Consider the following 12,744-nt stretch of genomic DNA (forward strand, 5'->3'; position numbering starts at 1 on the left):
CCTTATACCTTACCTAGTGTCTTTACCTGATCCCCAGGGGCGGACACCATAGCCACCCATGCTGTCCTCCATTCTGTTTGCTCTGAAGAAACAAAGAATAGTCATATTAACTTGAGGTGGAGTCTGGTCCTCATCAGTCTCCCAATCAGAAAGCAGTGCCCCAGAGTCTGCAGAGATATCTCAGTGCATACTGCTCTTACAAAGGACCTGAGTTTAATTTCCAGTACCTACATCAGATAGCACCAGGGAACCTGAAACTGGTCTGTGGCCTCTGTCACAGTGTACTCATGAATGTGGCAGCCCACCCCCACAACACACACACAGATACACATATCTATTTTTTCCCCAAGACAGTGTTTCTCTATGTAACATTCCTGGCTATCCTGGAACTCACTTTGTGGACCAGGCTGGCCTCGAACTCACTGAGATCCGCCTGCCTCTGCCTCCAAGTGCTGGGATTAAAGGTGTGCACCACCACCGCCCAGCTAAGATACATATAATCTTTAAAAAAGTAAATCTTTAAAAGAATAAAATCCTGCCCCCACAGGAATGACAGATAGCACACTCATATCAAGCTGGTCATCAACAGACACACAATCTAAAGTGGAAATGGCACAGGCAAAGGAGCTTACACTTTATCATTGCTACTGTATCTTTCAAAATCTCGTTTCCCTCTTTGGTCAAAGGAGTCAAAAGCTCTGTTCCCAGGACCACCTCGGCCTCTGCTCCTCAGGCCTCCTCTGGGGCCTCCACGTCCTCTTAGTGGTCTGTCTCGATCAAACCTGTCAACTGGTCTAGGAAAAGACAGGTATAATGAAAAGTGATGAAATGGACTTAAAAGATCTGAAACCTTTTTGAGAAAAACACACAAACTCTAGAAGGCAGTTATGGTTATAGTATATCAGAAAGCATGGTGGCTTGACTAAACTGATAGTTAACCACTGAACACACCCTGGTACTGCTCTGAGCACTTACACATAGCATTTTAATTCTCACAACCAAGTCTAGTATACAGAGCTGCTGTTAAAGAGATGAGAACCCGGAGCAGCAGAGGAAGGGATTTGTCCAAGGTCACATGGGTATCAGGTAGGGAGCACAGGTTCTGGTTCTCAACTGGTGGGGGCATGGCTTTCGCTCTGTAGATCCAGTTTCCTCATTTATATACAATGACTGTGTTAATTAAATGTGAAGGTTCTTTCCTGTCTTGGTATTAAACACTTAATGAGGAATATTTTGTGTAAGAAAAATACTTCAGCTTTAAATATTGTCCCTCCAAATCTCTCTTCTAAACACACAGCCAGAAGGTGCTATTTGGAGCTGAAATCTTTAACATACTGAACCTTCTTCTACCCTGTGACCAAGACAGTCAAGACTTTGGTATGTCTTAAGATTTATTTTATTTATTTATTTTGAGACAAGGTTTCACTGTGTAACAGCCTTGGCTTTCCTGAAACTAGCTTTGTAGACCAGGCTGGCCTCAAACTCACAGAGATCCGCCTGCCTCTGCCTCCCAAGTGCTAGGATTAAAGGTGTGCACCACCACTGCACAGTGCTTATTTTATTTTTATTTATGTGTATGCCTGCGTGAATCTGTATCTATACAAACATCCCTGTGTGTGCTCTTGGAGGCCAGAACAGGGCATCAGATCCCCTAGAGCTGGAGTTACACTGCCTGGTAAGTGTGCTCACAAACTCAGTTCCTCTGGAAGAACAGCAAGTGCTCTTACCTGCCAAACCTAATAAGTCTATGTTCAGAGGGTTCAATTAAGTTCATTAAGAGGCCTAAGGAAAAGCTTCTGCTTCGCTGAAAGGAATATCTGCATCCCAGATCCACACACACCAACATGACTGTTCTCTGCATCTGATCCTGGTTCGGTCAACTCCTCACACATAGGATATCGCTTCTGAAGGAAAACATGTGTTCTGACTGTACAACATCCTTGTCAACTAGCTGAGACCAGAGTCACTCCAACTCTGGATATCTGTTTTCCATCTGTAAGTTGAAAGGGCTGAATTTAGACTCTTTTAAGATAAAAAATTTTTATAATTCTGGCTAGTAACATGAATCAAGAAACATGAATCAAGAAATTCAAAGTAAGTGTACTTTAATTCAAATAAGCAAAAATCAACCTGGATTACAGCCCAGTTTGCAGAATATGCCATGGGAGATGCTATCTATCACAGATAAGTGACAAAGCAAACTGATAGGTAGTTATGACAGTGGTTTGTCACCTGGCCCCAATTTTGTCTGTTTTTATACCATCTCTTTCCATCCAATTTTGTACTAAAAGCCGGAGGCAGATATAGGTCACCTGCCTGAGAGTCACAGCTTTACAACCTCAACTGGCACTCTAATTCCAGGACTCTACTGAGGAAATGCCTTACACAATCAAAAGCTGCTTCTGCTCCCAAGCATCATTATAAAGCCTAATGCTGAGCCAAGCACAGGCCTAGTAGCACTAAGCAAGTGGTAACATATGATTCACCCAAATAATGGGTCACAAGACAGCCACTGAGTACAGTGTGCAATAACACATCATGTGCAATTAACACACAACTAAAAACACTGAGCAAACACTGCTGATCACATGGGAAACCCTCATGTATGTCAAGAAGAAAAGAAAGGGTATGAAGTGGTCAGCATGTGTGCATCTGTGGTTGAATGAGAATGGCCCCCATAGGGTCATATGTTTGAATGTTTGGTTTTTAGTTGGTGGAACTGTTTGGGAAGGACTAGAGGTATGGGAAGAATTAGGTGTGGTTTTGTTGAAGGAGGTGTGTGTCATGGGGGGTGGGCTGTGAGTTTTCAAAAGCCCTCACTAGTCCATTGCTGCCTCAGTTAACTTGATCTCTGCCTTGTGGTTACAGATCAGATGTGAGCTCTCAGCTACTGCTCCAGAACCATGCCTACCTGCCTGCCTGCTGCCATGCTCCCTGACATGATGGTTAAAGACTCACACTCTGAAACTTTAAGACCCCAATTAAATGCTTCTTTTTTTCTTAAGTTGCCTTGATCATGATAACTCATCACAGCAATAGAAAAAAAACTAATGGGGCTAGAGAGATGGCTCAGTAGTTAAGAGCACTGACTGCTCTTACAGAGAACCTGGGTTCAATTCCCAGTATCCACATGGCAGCTCACAACTGTCTGTAACCCCTCTTCCAGGGGATCCAACACCCTCACACAAGCACAGATGCAGGCAAATCACCAATGTACATAAAATACAAATAAATAAAATTTTTTAAAAAAGAGTAAATTAAAAAAAAAAAAGAAAAATAACTAAGACACCACTTTACCACCTTGGTAGATTAACAGATGGGAAAATAGGCCAAAGCCTGCATCTCAGATGGCAAGGTGGGTGGGTATTTGCTGGTTTTGTTTTTTCACATTTATTGTTTGTTCGTTTGCACATGAACACACATGCACCACAGTGTACATGAGGAGGTCATGGGACAACTGCTAAACTCACTGTAATTATATCCCTAAGTCCAAAATTAGTTTCCTAATCTAACTTCAAAAGAATTTTTAACCTGTTCAGCATACTTTGTGTGTATGTGTGTGTGTGTTTTGTTGTTGTTGTTGTTGTTTTAACATGAGGGCTTTTCAGGGGTCGGAGAGATGGTTCAGTGGTTAAGAGCACTGGCTCCTCTTGCAAATGACCTGGGCTTGATTTCCAGTACCTACATGGTGGCTCACAACCATCTGTAACTCTAGATCCAGGGAATCTGATTCCAGAGTTCACATACATATACACAGGCCAAATCCACAAACATAAAATAAAAATTTTAAAAAGGCCTTTCATATGTACCCCAAATACTCCTTCTGTGCTCTGAACTTTGTGCACGGTAGTCAAGAGCTCAACCACTGAGCTATACCCCAAGCCCCCATTTTTTTTTTTTTCAAGACAGGGTTTCTCTATGTGGCCCTGGCTGTTCTGGAATTCTCTGGAATAGACCAGGCTGGCCTCGAACTCACAGAGATCCACCTGCCTCTGCCTCCCGAGTGCTGGGATTAAAGGTGTGCACCACCACCTGACCACAATTAATTGTTAATTGTACAATCATTTCCTGAACTAAGATATAGGTAAATGGAAGATCCTTCTACTGAAGGCAACATGACTTGAGACTTACCTTGGCAAATTATTCGCAGGACTGCCACCACAGAAATGTCACAAAGCCTAGTAGTTATCTGGGAATCTCTGGGGCCCCGGCCACCCTAACCGAGGACTGAGGTACATACTTTTCATCATTGAACTTCTCCGCTGTCAAGTCTGCCTGTCTCTCAGTGTCATAGAGTCGATGTTCCCTGTAGGACCTCCGCTCTGCTCTATCAAACACGTCTGTCCCCCGGCTGTCGTTCCATCCTTGCTGCTCCCCTCTTCTAGGAGTCCGCTTCTGGCCTGCCAGGAGAACCACAGCAAAGCTGGAACACAGCATCCACAGCAGCATGGTATGGGGTGGGCACGAGGTGTAGAGGTTTCTACCAGAAATCAGAGTCACTAGTGAGGGTTTCTGAGAGAAACAGTCTACCACTGCCTCATCTGCTAACTATCAATAAACTTCACCAAGTCCTAGAAGTGACAGGGTTAACCCATACAAACTACAAATTTACAGGATGTTACCATGGAGCCTAGGCCAGCCTTGAACTGACCCTCTTGCCTTAGGTGTGTGTCACCACGCTTGGCTAGTCTGACATTTTTTCAGTGCCTCTGTGACTGCTGTTAGGTTATCTTTTACTGGATGGATGGCATTTCACAAGCACAGCTTTTCCAAGTCATAGTGATAAAGACCCATCTAAGGAAATCAAAGGATAAAAACCCTGCACCTCAGACTACACTTTTAGAATCCATCTGCAGCTGGACTTGGTGGTGCATGCCTTTAATCCCATCACTCAGGAGGCAGAGGCAGGTGGATCTCTGAGAGAGTTCTAGGACAGCCAGGACTAAAAGAGAAATCCTGTCTTGAAAAACTAAACAAAAACAAAAAACAAAACCAAAACAAAACAAAAAAGAATCCTAGCTGCAAACAAACCACGGGCAACTAGGGTCTGTCTTCTGACATAAAGGTAGGTGTTTGCTTTTAACACAGAGGTGTGCATGATTATTTAGTTTCTTGCTTTTTGATAGGATTCTTATGTGACATTACTCATATCACACATATTCCCTAACCCATTTAAGAGGCAGCCAGTACTCAAACAGGGTGTCTTTTTGTTTACTAAGAATCCATCACCCAGCTGGAGCAGGGGCTGCCATTTTCTCTCCCCCTCCCTTTTGGTTTTTCAAGACAGGGTTTCTCTGTGTAGCCCTAGCTGTCCTGGAAGATGCTCTGTAGACCAGAGATCCGCCTGCCTCTGCCTTCCGAGTTCTAGGATTAAAGGTGTGCTCTACCACTGGCCAGCCCTGTTCTCTACATTTTATGCTTAGCTTTTTAAATCCATGAGTTTGAAGCTATCTAACTTCTAGTGATGTTATGCAGAGCTTCACCACTTCTTAGGTCCCCAAACAGTATGTGCAACTTCTATTCTAAAGGCTTTTACTTTTCTTAGTAGAAATTATTCTTCCCATTGATTGTATAGTTATAAAAAGTTTAATTTCTTCAAATAGGTACATTTTTAACTGTTAAATTTCTCTCATAGACAACATATATATGCATATTTGTATATATAGGTATATACACATATACTCTTAGGAAATATAGGCATATATGTATTTTCACAGTAGCATTTAGTACCTAAGCTTTAAAGTCCAGCACTTGTATATATTATCAGTTCTTAGTTTGAATCAAAAATTATGTCTGTGATATTCCTAACAAGAAACTGTAAAGTAGTTTTTGAGTGTGAAAAAACTACACCACAAACCTAAGCTCAATCTGTTTCTGTCTCTTTGAGACAGGGTTTCACTGTGTAACCCTGGCTGGCCTGGAACTTCCTATGTACACCAGGCTGGCCTCAAATTCACAAGCAATCTAGTTGCCTCATAGTACTGGGATTAAAGATGAGCACTATCATGTCAATGTCCCATGACCAGAAATATTTAAAAACAATTTGCATCACTCAGTGAGTTCACAATCTGAGTTTGTTATATACTTAGAACACTAAAACACATAATAGAGCTTTTATTGGAAAAATTTACATTACCAAGAAATCAAAATTGGGTGCTGGAGAGATGGCTCAGTGGGCAAAGTGCAAATATGAGGACCACAGTTCAGATACCCAGAACCTAGAGAAAAGCCAAGGGTGATGGAGTATGCCTGTAGCACCAATACTGGGGAGGCAGAGAAACTCCTTGGCCAGCTAGTACAGATACACAGTGACTTCTGGGTTTATTGAAAGGCTATGTCTCGGGCAGTGGTGGCACACGCCTTTACTCCCAGCACTTAGAAGGCAGAGGCAGGTGGATCTCTGTTAGCCTGGTCTACAAAGAGAGTCCCAGGACAGCCAAGGCTACACAGAGAAACCTGGGTTCAAAAAAAAAAAAAAAAAAAAGAAGGAAGGAACAAAGAAAGAAAGAAAAGAAAAGACCATGTTTTTAGGGGGCTGAAGAGATGGCTCAGCAGTTGGGAGCACTTAGCTCTTTCAGAGGACCTGGGTTCAATTCCCAGCACCTACATGGCAACTCAAAACTGTCTGTAACTCACACAGACATATATGCAAGCAAAACACCAATGCACATAAAGTCATTAAAAATTTTTTTTAGTCGGGCAGTGGTAGTGCACACCTTTAATCCCAGCACTTGGGAGGCAGAGCCAGGCAGATGTCTATGAGTTCGAGGCCAGCCTAGTCTACAGAGCAAGATCCAGGACAGGCACCAAAACTATACAGAGAAACCGTCTCAGAAAACAAAACAAACAAAAAATTAAAGACTCTGTTTCAAAAAAAATAAGGTGAAAAGTGACAAAAGATACCCAATATTGACCTCTTGCTTCCATATGAGCACTCACGTGGAAGAGATGACCCACTATCTCTAAGGCTAAGGGAACATTACAGAAGATTTGGAAAGATAAGCCAGAGGACCATGATATCTGCTGCAAGACAGTATCTTCTAGACATGATAGGGATGCTGTACCCATGAAATCTACACAGGAACTGCATAATGATACCAGTGCCAGTGTGGACGGGGAAATCTCATAAAGCCCCACTCCTAGATGAACAACTATAGGTACTCAACAGACTCTGAGACAGGAAGAATCTGTTTTCTCCAGGGACAAGCCGCCTTGATAGGTTATTCAATCCCAAGTGGCCAACCGTAAATACATGTACATTTGAGCAACTAGTAGAGTGTGCGCGCGCGCGCGTGTGTAGGAATGATATAGAAGAGGTCATGGATTTGAGATGGTTGTAGAGGCACAGGAAGAGTTGGGAGAAGAAGAAAGGAAAATATGTAAATATGGCACTCATATATGGAATTTTCAAAAATTTTAAATCTAAAAAATTGGAAGAGGTATTTGAAAGATATGGGATAAATTATCATCATTAAAACTAACAAGCTGAAAACTGTAGGTCTACCATGACACTCCATCATCAGCACTCATTCCTACCTCTCCTCAGTGTAAAAGTAACTATTAGAAAAACAACTCAGCAATTAAGAGGATTGGCTGTGCTCACAGAGGACCCGGTTTGCCTCCCAGCACACACAGAATAGCTCAGAAACGGTCTCCAACTCCAGTTCCAGGGGATTTGAAGCCCTCTTCTGGCCTCTGCAGCCATCAGACAGGCATGTGGTACACATACATACATGCAGGCAAACACTTGTACACATCAAATAAAAATGTATTTAAAAAAACAAAAAGAACTATTGGGGCTGGAGAAATGGTTCAGTAGTTAAACACACTTGTGGCTCTTGCCGAGGACCTGAGTTCAGTTCCTAGCACCCACATGGTGGCTCGGAGCTATTTGTAACTCCAGTTCTGGGAATCTGATACCCTCTTCTGGCCTCTGTGGGCACTGTATGCATGTAGACCATATATATACATACATGCAGGTAAACATGCTTACACATAAAAAAATCTTTCTCTTTAAGAAAAGAACTATTATTTTAGTCAGATTCTGATTTCCTACTTGCAACTCTTTTTTTTTTTTTAACTATGTATCTCTGTTCAGCTACAGAATTGCTGAAGTGCTTTTTCTCACTTCTTTCTGTTTCCTCTTAGTTATTTCTAATTGTATCAATTAAATAAAGTCTCTTCCAGGGTCCCTGTGTATAAACTGAAACTATTAAATGTAATTTATTATGATAATTATGAGTACCTTGCAAACACTGCATTTTTCTAAAACCCCAAAAAGAGTAATCAGAGATTTTTATTCCCCCCCAACTTGGTTCAAGGAGACCAAGATGCAACTGGACCTAGCTTGCTTCTCTGTGCTGAATCAGCAGCTCAGACTAGGCAATGCAGATGCTGCATTTCTCCAACCCTTTCCAATAAAGAGCTGGCTCATAGGGTCTGATCACTTGTCTAAACTAGAGCCTGGAGTAAACAGAATTTTTACAGTAAATTTTAAACAGTAAAATTTACAGTAAGACTTCCTGTAAGACAAAACTGAATGCTGGCTTATCCACCACAACCCTGAATGTCTATGAAAACAAGGATGAAACAACTGATGAGTCAAGAATGAATTTACTGGGCAAGGCTCACAGATAAGAGCACTAAGAATCTGTATTTCTGTGGGAAAACAATGACTGCCACATCTCTGAGGTCAGTAGCTGGTTCTATTGCTCAGCAAATGTGCATGGTGTCTGTCTTCAGTACACATGCACTCAGGACAGTCAACGTTTAAATTTTTTTCCTTTCCTTTTTTTTCCAAGACAGGGTTTCTTTGTGTAGCCTTGGCTGTCTCAGAACTAGTTCTGTAGACTAGGCTGGCCTGGAGCTCACAGAGATCTGCCTGCCTCTGCCTTCTGAGTGCTGGGATTAAATGCATGTGCCACCACTGCCTGGCTAAGTTTAATATTTTTTTTTTTTTGGTTGTGAGCCTAGCCTTTAACGGCTGAGCCATCTCTCCAGCCCTTAATATTTTTTTTTTTTTTTGAGTGCAGAAAAGCATGGTCTTTTATGTCAATTAGTGATAACAACACCTATAGCCACTCTCTGCAGCCCATCAGATACATTTAAACAGGAGCTACAGGCATGGAAATCATGCACACTTAAAAAGAATTCTCATTACAAAATTTCCATCCTAACAACATCAACTAGGTCTCAAAAGCCAGACTTCCTCGACTGTGAACTGACAGGAGAAATAAAGTTCTAAGTATACTAGCTTACAGCTCCCAAGGAGAGCAGGTTGCAAAAAAGAAACAGCAGTGTATCTGTGTGCATGCATGTATGCATGTATGTATGTATGTGTCAGTGTGCAGCTAGATCCAGAAGCCAGAGGTAAACCCTGGGTGTTCACACCTTACTTTCTGAGACCAGGCCTCTCTCTGGGGGTTGGGGATTCAGGTAGGGATGGAACATGAGGTCCTCATGTTTTCAAGACAAACATTTTGCAGATTGACCTATCTCCCCAAACCCACACTGTGTTTTCATTATATAAATATATGTGCATAAATGCATAGTGCTAGTCATAATAAAAGTAAGGGACCCTTTTGCTAACTTCATACATTTTTGAGATTGTTTGAAATTTTGTTTGAAATTTCTGTAACAAGAGCGGGGGGTGGGGGGTAGGGGGGTCGGAAAGTTGAGGGGGAGGTACAAGCTCTGTGGTAGATCACTTGCTCAACATGCATAAAACACTGGGTTCGTCATAACAAAAATATTTTTAATTTTAAAAAGGCTAAAAATCAACATTTTAGCTGGGTGTGGTGGTACATGCCTTTAATCTCAGTACTCAGGAGTCAGAGGGAGGCGTCATTCGAGACCAGACTGGTCTACAATGTGAGTTCCAGGACAGCAAGGGCTGTTACACAGAGAAATCCTGTCTTAAACAAACAAACAACATATCAACATTTTAACTGGTACTCTTCAGAGGCTAGTGTATTTTCACTTGATAAAAAAGTAAATAGATAAAACAGCCTTTCCCCCTTCCATTTTTCTAAATACGTTTAAGAGAAACACATGATACATACATAATGAACAGTATGATGCATTTCAATTATTTTTAAAGATTTATTTATTTATTATGCATACAGAAGAGGGTGTCAGATCTCATTACAGATGGTTGTGAGCCACCTTATAGTTATTGGGAATTGAACTCAGGACCTCTGGAAGAAAAGTCAGTGCTCTTAACCTCTGAGCCATCTCTCCAGCTCTGCATTTCAATTTTAAAAGGAGTCCTACACCCACTAAGGTATCCATCTTTATTGTAATAATTTTCTGATTCTCAAGCAATGTCTCAAATTAACTTTACAGATAAAGGTAAACATTACCTAGCTAAAGCCTCAAGCCTAAAGCTAGAGGTGGGACAGACAGTTTTTCCCAAGCAAGGACAATGCAATAATGCCCACATGAACACCTGCCTACTCTGTGGTCAAACTACACTCTAATTTCAATACCCCTTCTTGCCAACCTTACGGTCATAGTCTTATTATGGGAAAACAGGGTAAGCAGGAGGCGAGAGCTTAGCTGCAAAAGCCTTGACGCAGTTAGGGTGACAGCCACGAAGTCTGAAGCAGCCTCCCGTGCAGACAGCACACCCAGCGGAGGGTTGGCTCTTCTGCTAACCAAAAAGGGTAACTTTGAACATTCTGATTGCAAAGGTTAAAGCCGGTTCTCCGTTAAAAACAGTATTCAATCAATCATAGTTACACTCCCCACCTGTATACACCATTTGTTCCACCTGCAGTCGATGACATAGAAGCTACGATATGCAGATAGAGAAAAGGGATAAGGCACAGAGGAGCGGGACCCCAAGTCCACCCTACTCACCCTGGGCTCAGGTCTGCCGTCCAGCGGCTCCCGCACCCTCGAGTGCCCAGGCCTCCCTGAATCTCGAGGCCCAGAGTCTGGGATCCCTGAGGGTTTCAACTGTGCGTCGCCTACGGAGCTGAATCCTGCAGAGGCCCGCGGGGAGGATGAAGGAAGAATGCAGCCAGGGACAGGCTGTCAGTCCCCGGCCCCTCCAACGAACCAGGACCGCCAGGTCTTCCGTGCTCACCCCCGGGCCTTCTTGTCCATCAGGAACCTCCAGCTCGGCCCACTCCACCCCCGACCCGGAACGGGTCCATAGGGACAAGGAGCCTCCCATCCCTCCTCGTAGACAGGGACCCTGGGGTAGTGACCAAGGGCCCTCTGTCCATCAAGATTCACGGCTCTGCTTACTCTCCCCCAACTAGGATGAGACCACTGGGAGTAAGACCCTGGCCCTTATACCGAGACAGGGTGACCCAGGAAAGTGACCACCCAGGAGGGTGGCCCTGGAGGGTCATGATCCTGCAAGAGTGGCTCCCGGGAGGGTGAACCCGGGGAATTTGACTCTGAGAGGGTGACCCTGTAGGATAGCCCCTGGGAGGGTTATTAGGGTGATTACTCTGGAGGGGGGCTCCCGGAAGTGTGTCCTCGGGCCCTGAGCCCATCAGGACTCCCAGCTCTGACTTGACTCGCCCACGCGGGACCAGTCCCCGCGACCCGAGTCTAGCAGTGGGAGGGGGTGACCTGGGTGCCCACGGCGTACCTGGCGGCTGCGGGCCCCCAGGGCTGTCCGGCTGCTGTGCGCCCGACGCCGCGAGGCTCTTGCGCTCCTTCTGAGACTCCCTGCGGCCGGCCGCGCCGGGTCTGTATCCTGAGGCCACAGCCGGGCTCCGGCCGCCGCGGTGCCCGGCCCCGCTGGCCGCCGCCGCCTCGTCGCGCCGCTTGCGCTGCAGCTGGCGCCGGTGCTCGGCCTCGCGCAGGATGTCGAATGGGTCCGACTCGTCGTCCAGCAGCTGGTGGAAGCGGTTGGCCACGACGCAGCCGAACGTCTCCTGCATCGCGGCGCCCGCGGCGGCCACCGGGCTCCCCAGGGCCCCCTTCATGCCGCCGCCGCTGCGGGCGCCGCAGGCAGCCTACGCCAGCGAGGCTCAGCGAAGCCGCGGGCGAGGACCCATGCTGCAGCCGCCGCCGTGCTCCCGGCCCGCGGTCGGCTCCGCCCCGCCAGAGCGCGCCAGCCAATCAGCGCTCGCAGACACGCCCTCCGGCCCCGGCGCGCACGACGGCCCAATGGGCGGCCGCTGTCTGTGACGTCACGCCCCACCTTATCCTCCCCTCCCCCCATAGCCTGTGGGCGTGGTGGTATGGGACTGGGGCGGAGCTACCACGAGAGGCAGCAAGCGTTAGCGCATCTGTGTGTGCGCCTGTTGCTACATCGCTACATTTCACCTAGATGACCTAATACTAGCCCTTCAGTGGCCTGCGTGTTTTGGGGGAGCGCTGCAGACTGAGTGAAAGTGCCTAGGGGAGAGGCAGAGTTCTCAGCAGATGTAGGTATTTCAGGGAGCTGACCCAGTCAAGAAGCTTGGAGAGAGGTGCCAGGCAGACCAAAACAGCCCATTCAAGTGCCAAGAAACAGCCCTGAGACTCTCTGTGATGAGGTGATGAGTGCAGGCATGGACAGGGTGAGGTTTAGTGATTGTTTTCATTTGAGACATTCAGTTAAGGCCTGGTTTCTGGTAATCAAACTCCAAACTAGGTGTCAGGTTTGTTGGCAAGTGCCTTTACTTGCTGAGCTAGCTCTCTTGTCCTGAAAATTAACTTGTAAGTTATAATAAAAAGTAATGGTTCTGTGGCATATGTATGTGTTTATATATGTGTGTGTATATATATATATACATATAC

At 45.1% G+C, this 12,744-nt stretch overlaps 1 protein-coding gene across 1 annotated transcript in view; it reads right to left on the reverse strand.

Annotated features, from left to right (window-relative positions):
* Habp4 (hyaluronan binding protein 4) overlaps positions 1-12,056 on the reverse strand; it is a 30,047-nt gene extending 17,991 nt beyond the window's left edge. The window contains exons 1-4 of the mRNA XM_052728736.1: positions 11,606-12,056; positions 4,241-4,400; positions 633-794; positions 14-82 (exon numbers count right to left, since the gene is read on the reverse strand). Of these exons, the coding sequence (XP_052584696.1) occupies positions 14-82; positions 633-794; positions 4,241-4,400; positions 11,606-11,945 (731 nt within the window). The 5' untranslated portion in view covers positions 11,946-12,056. The remainder of the gene's footprint in view (positions 1-13; positions 83-632; positions 795-4,240; positions 4,401-11,605) is intronic.
* Positions 12,057-12,744: the final 688 nt, after the last annotated feature.

This window comes from Peromyscus californicus, unplaced genomic scaffold, assembly GCF_007827085.1.
Source record: "Peromyscus californicus insignis strain IS unplaced genomic scaffold, ASM782708v3 Scaffold_8__1_contigs__length_139910024, whole genome shotgun sequence".
NCBI classification, from domain to species: Eukaryota; Metazoa; Chordata; class Mammalia; order Rodentia; family Cricetidae; genus Peromyscus; species Peromyscus californicus.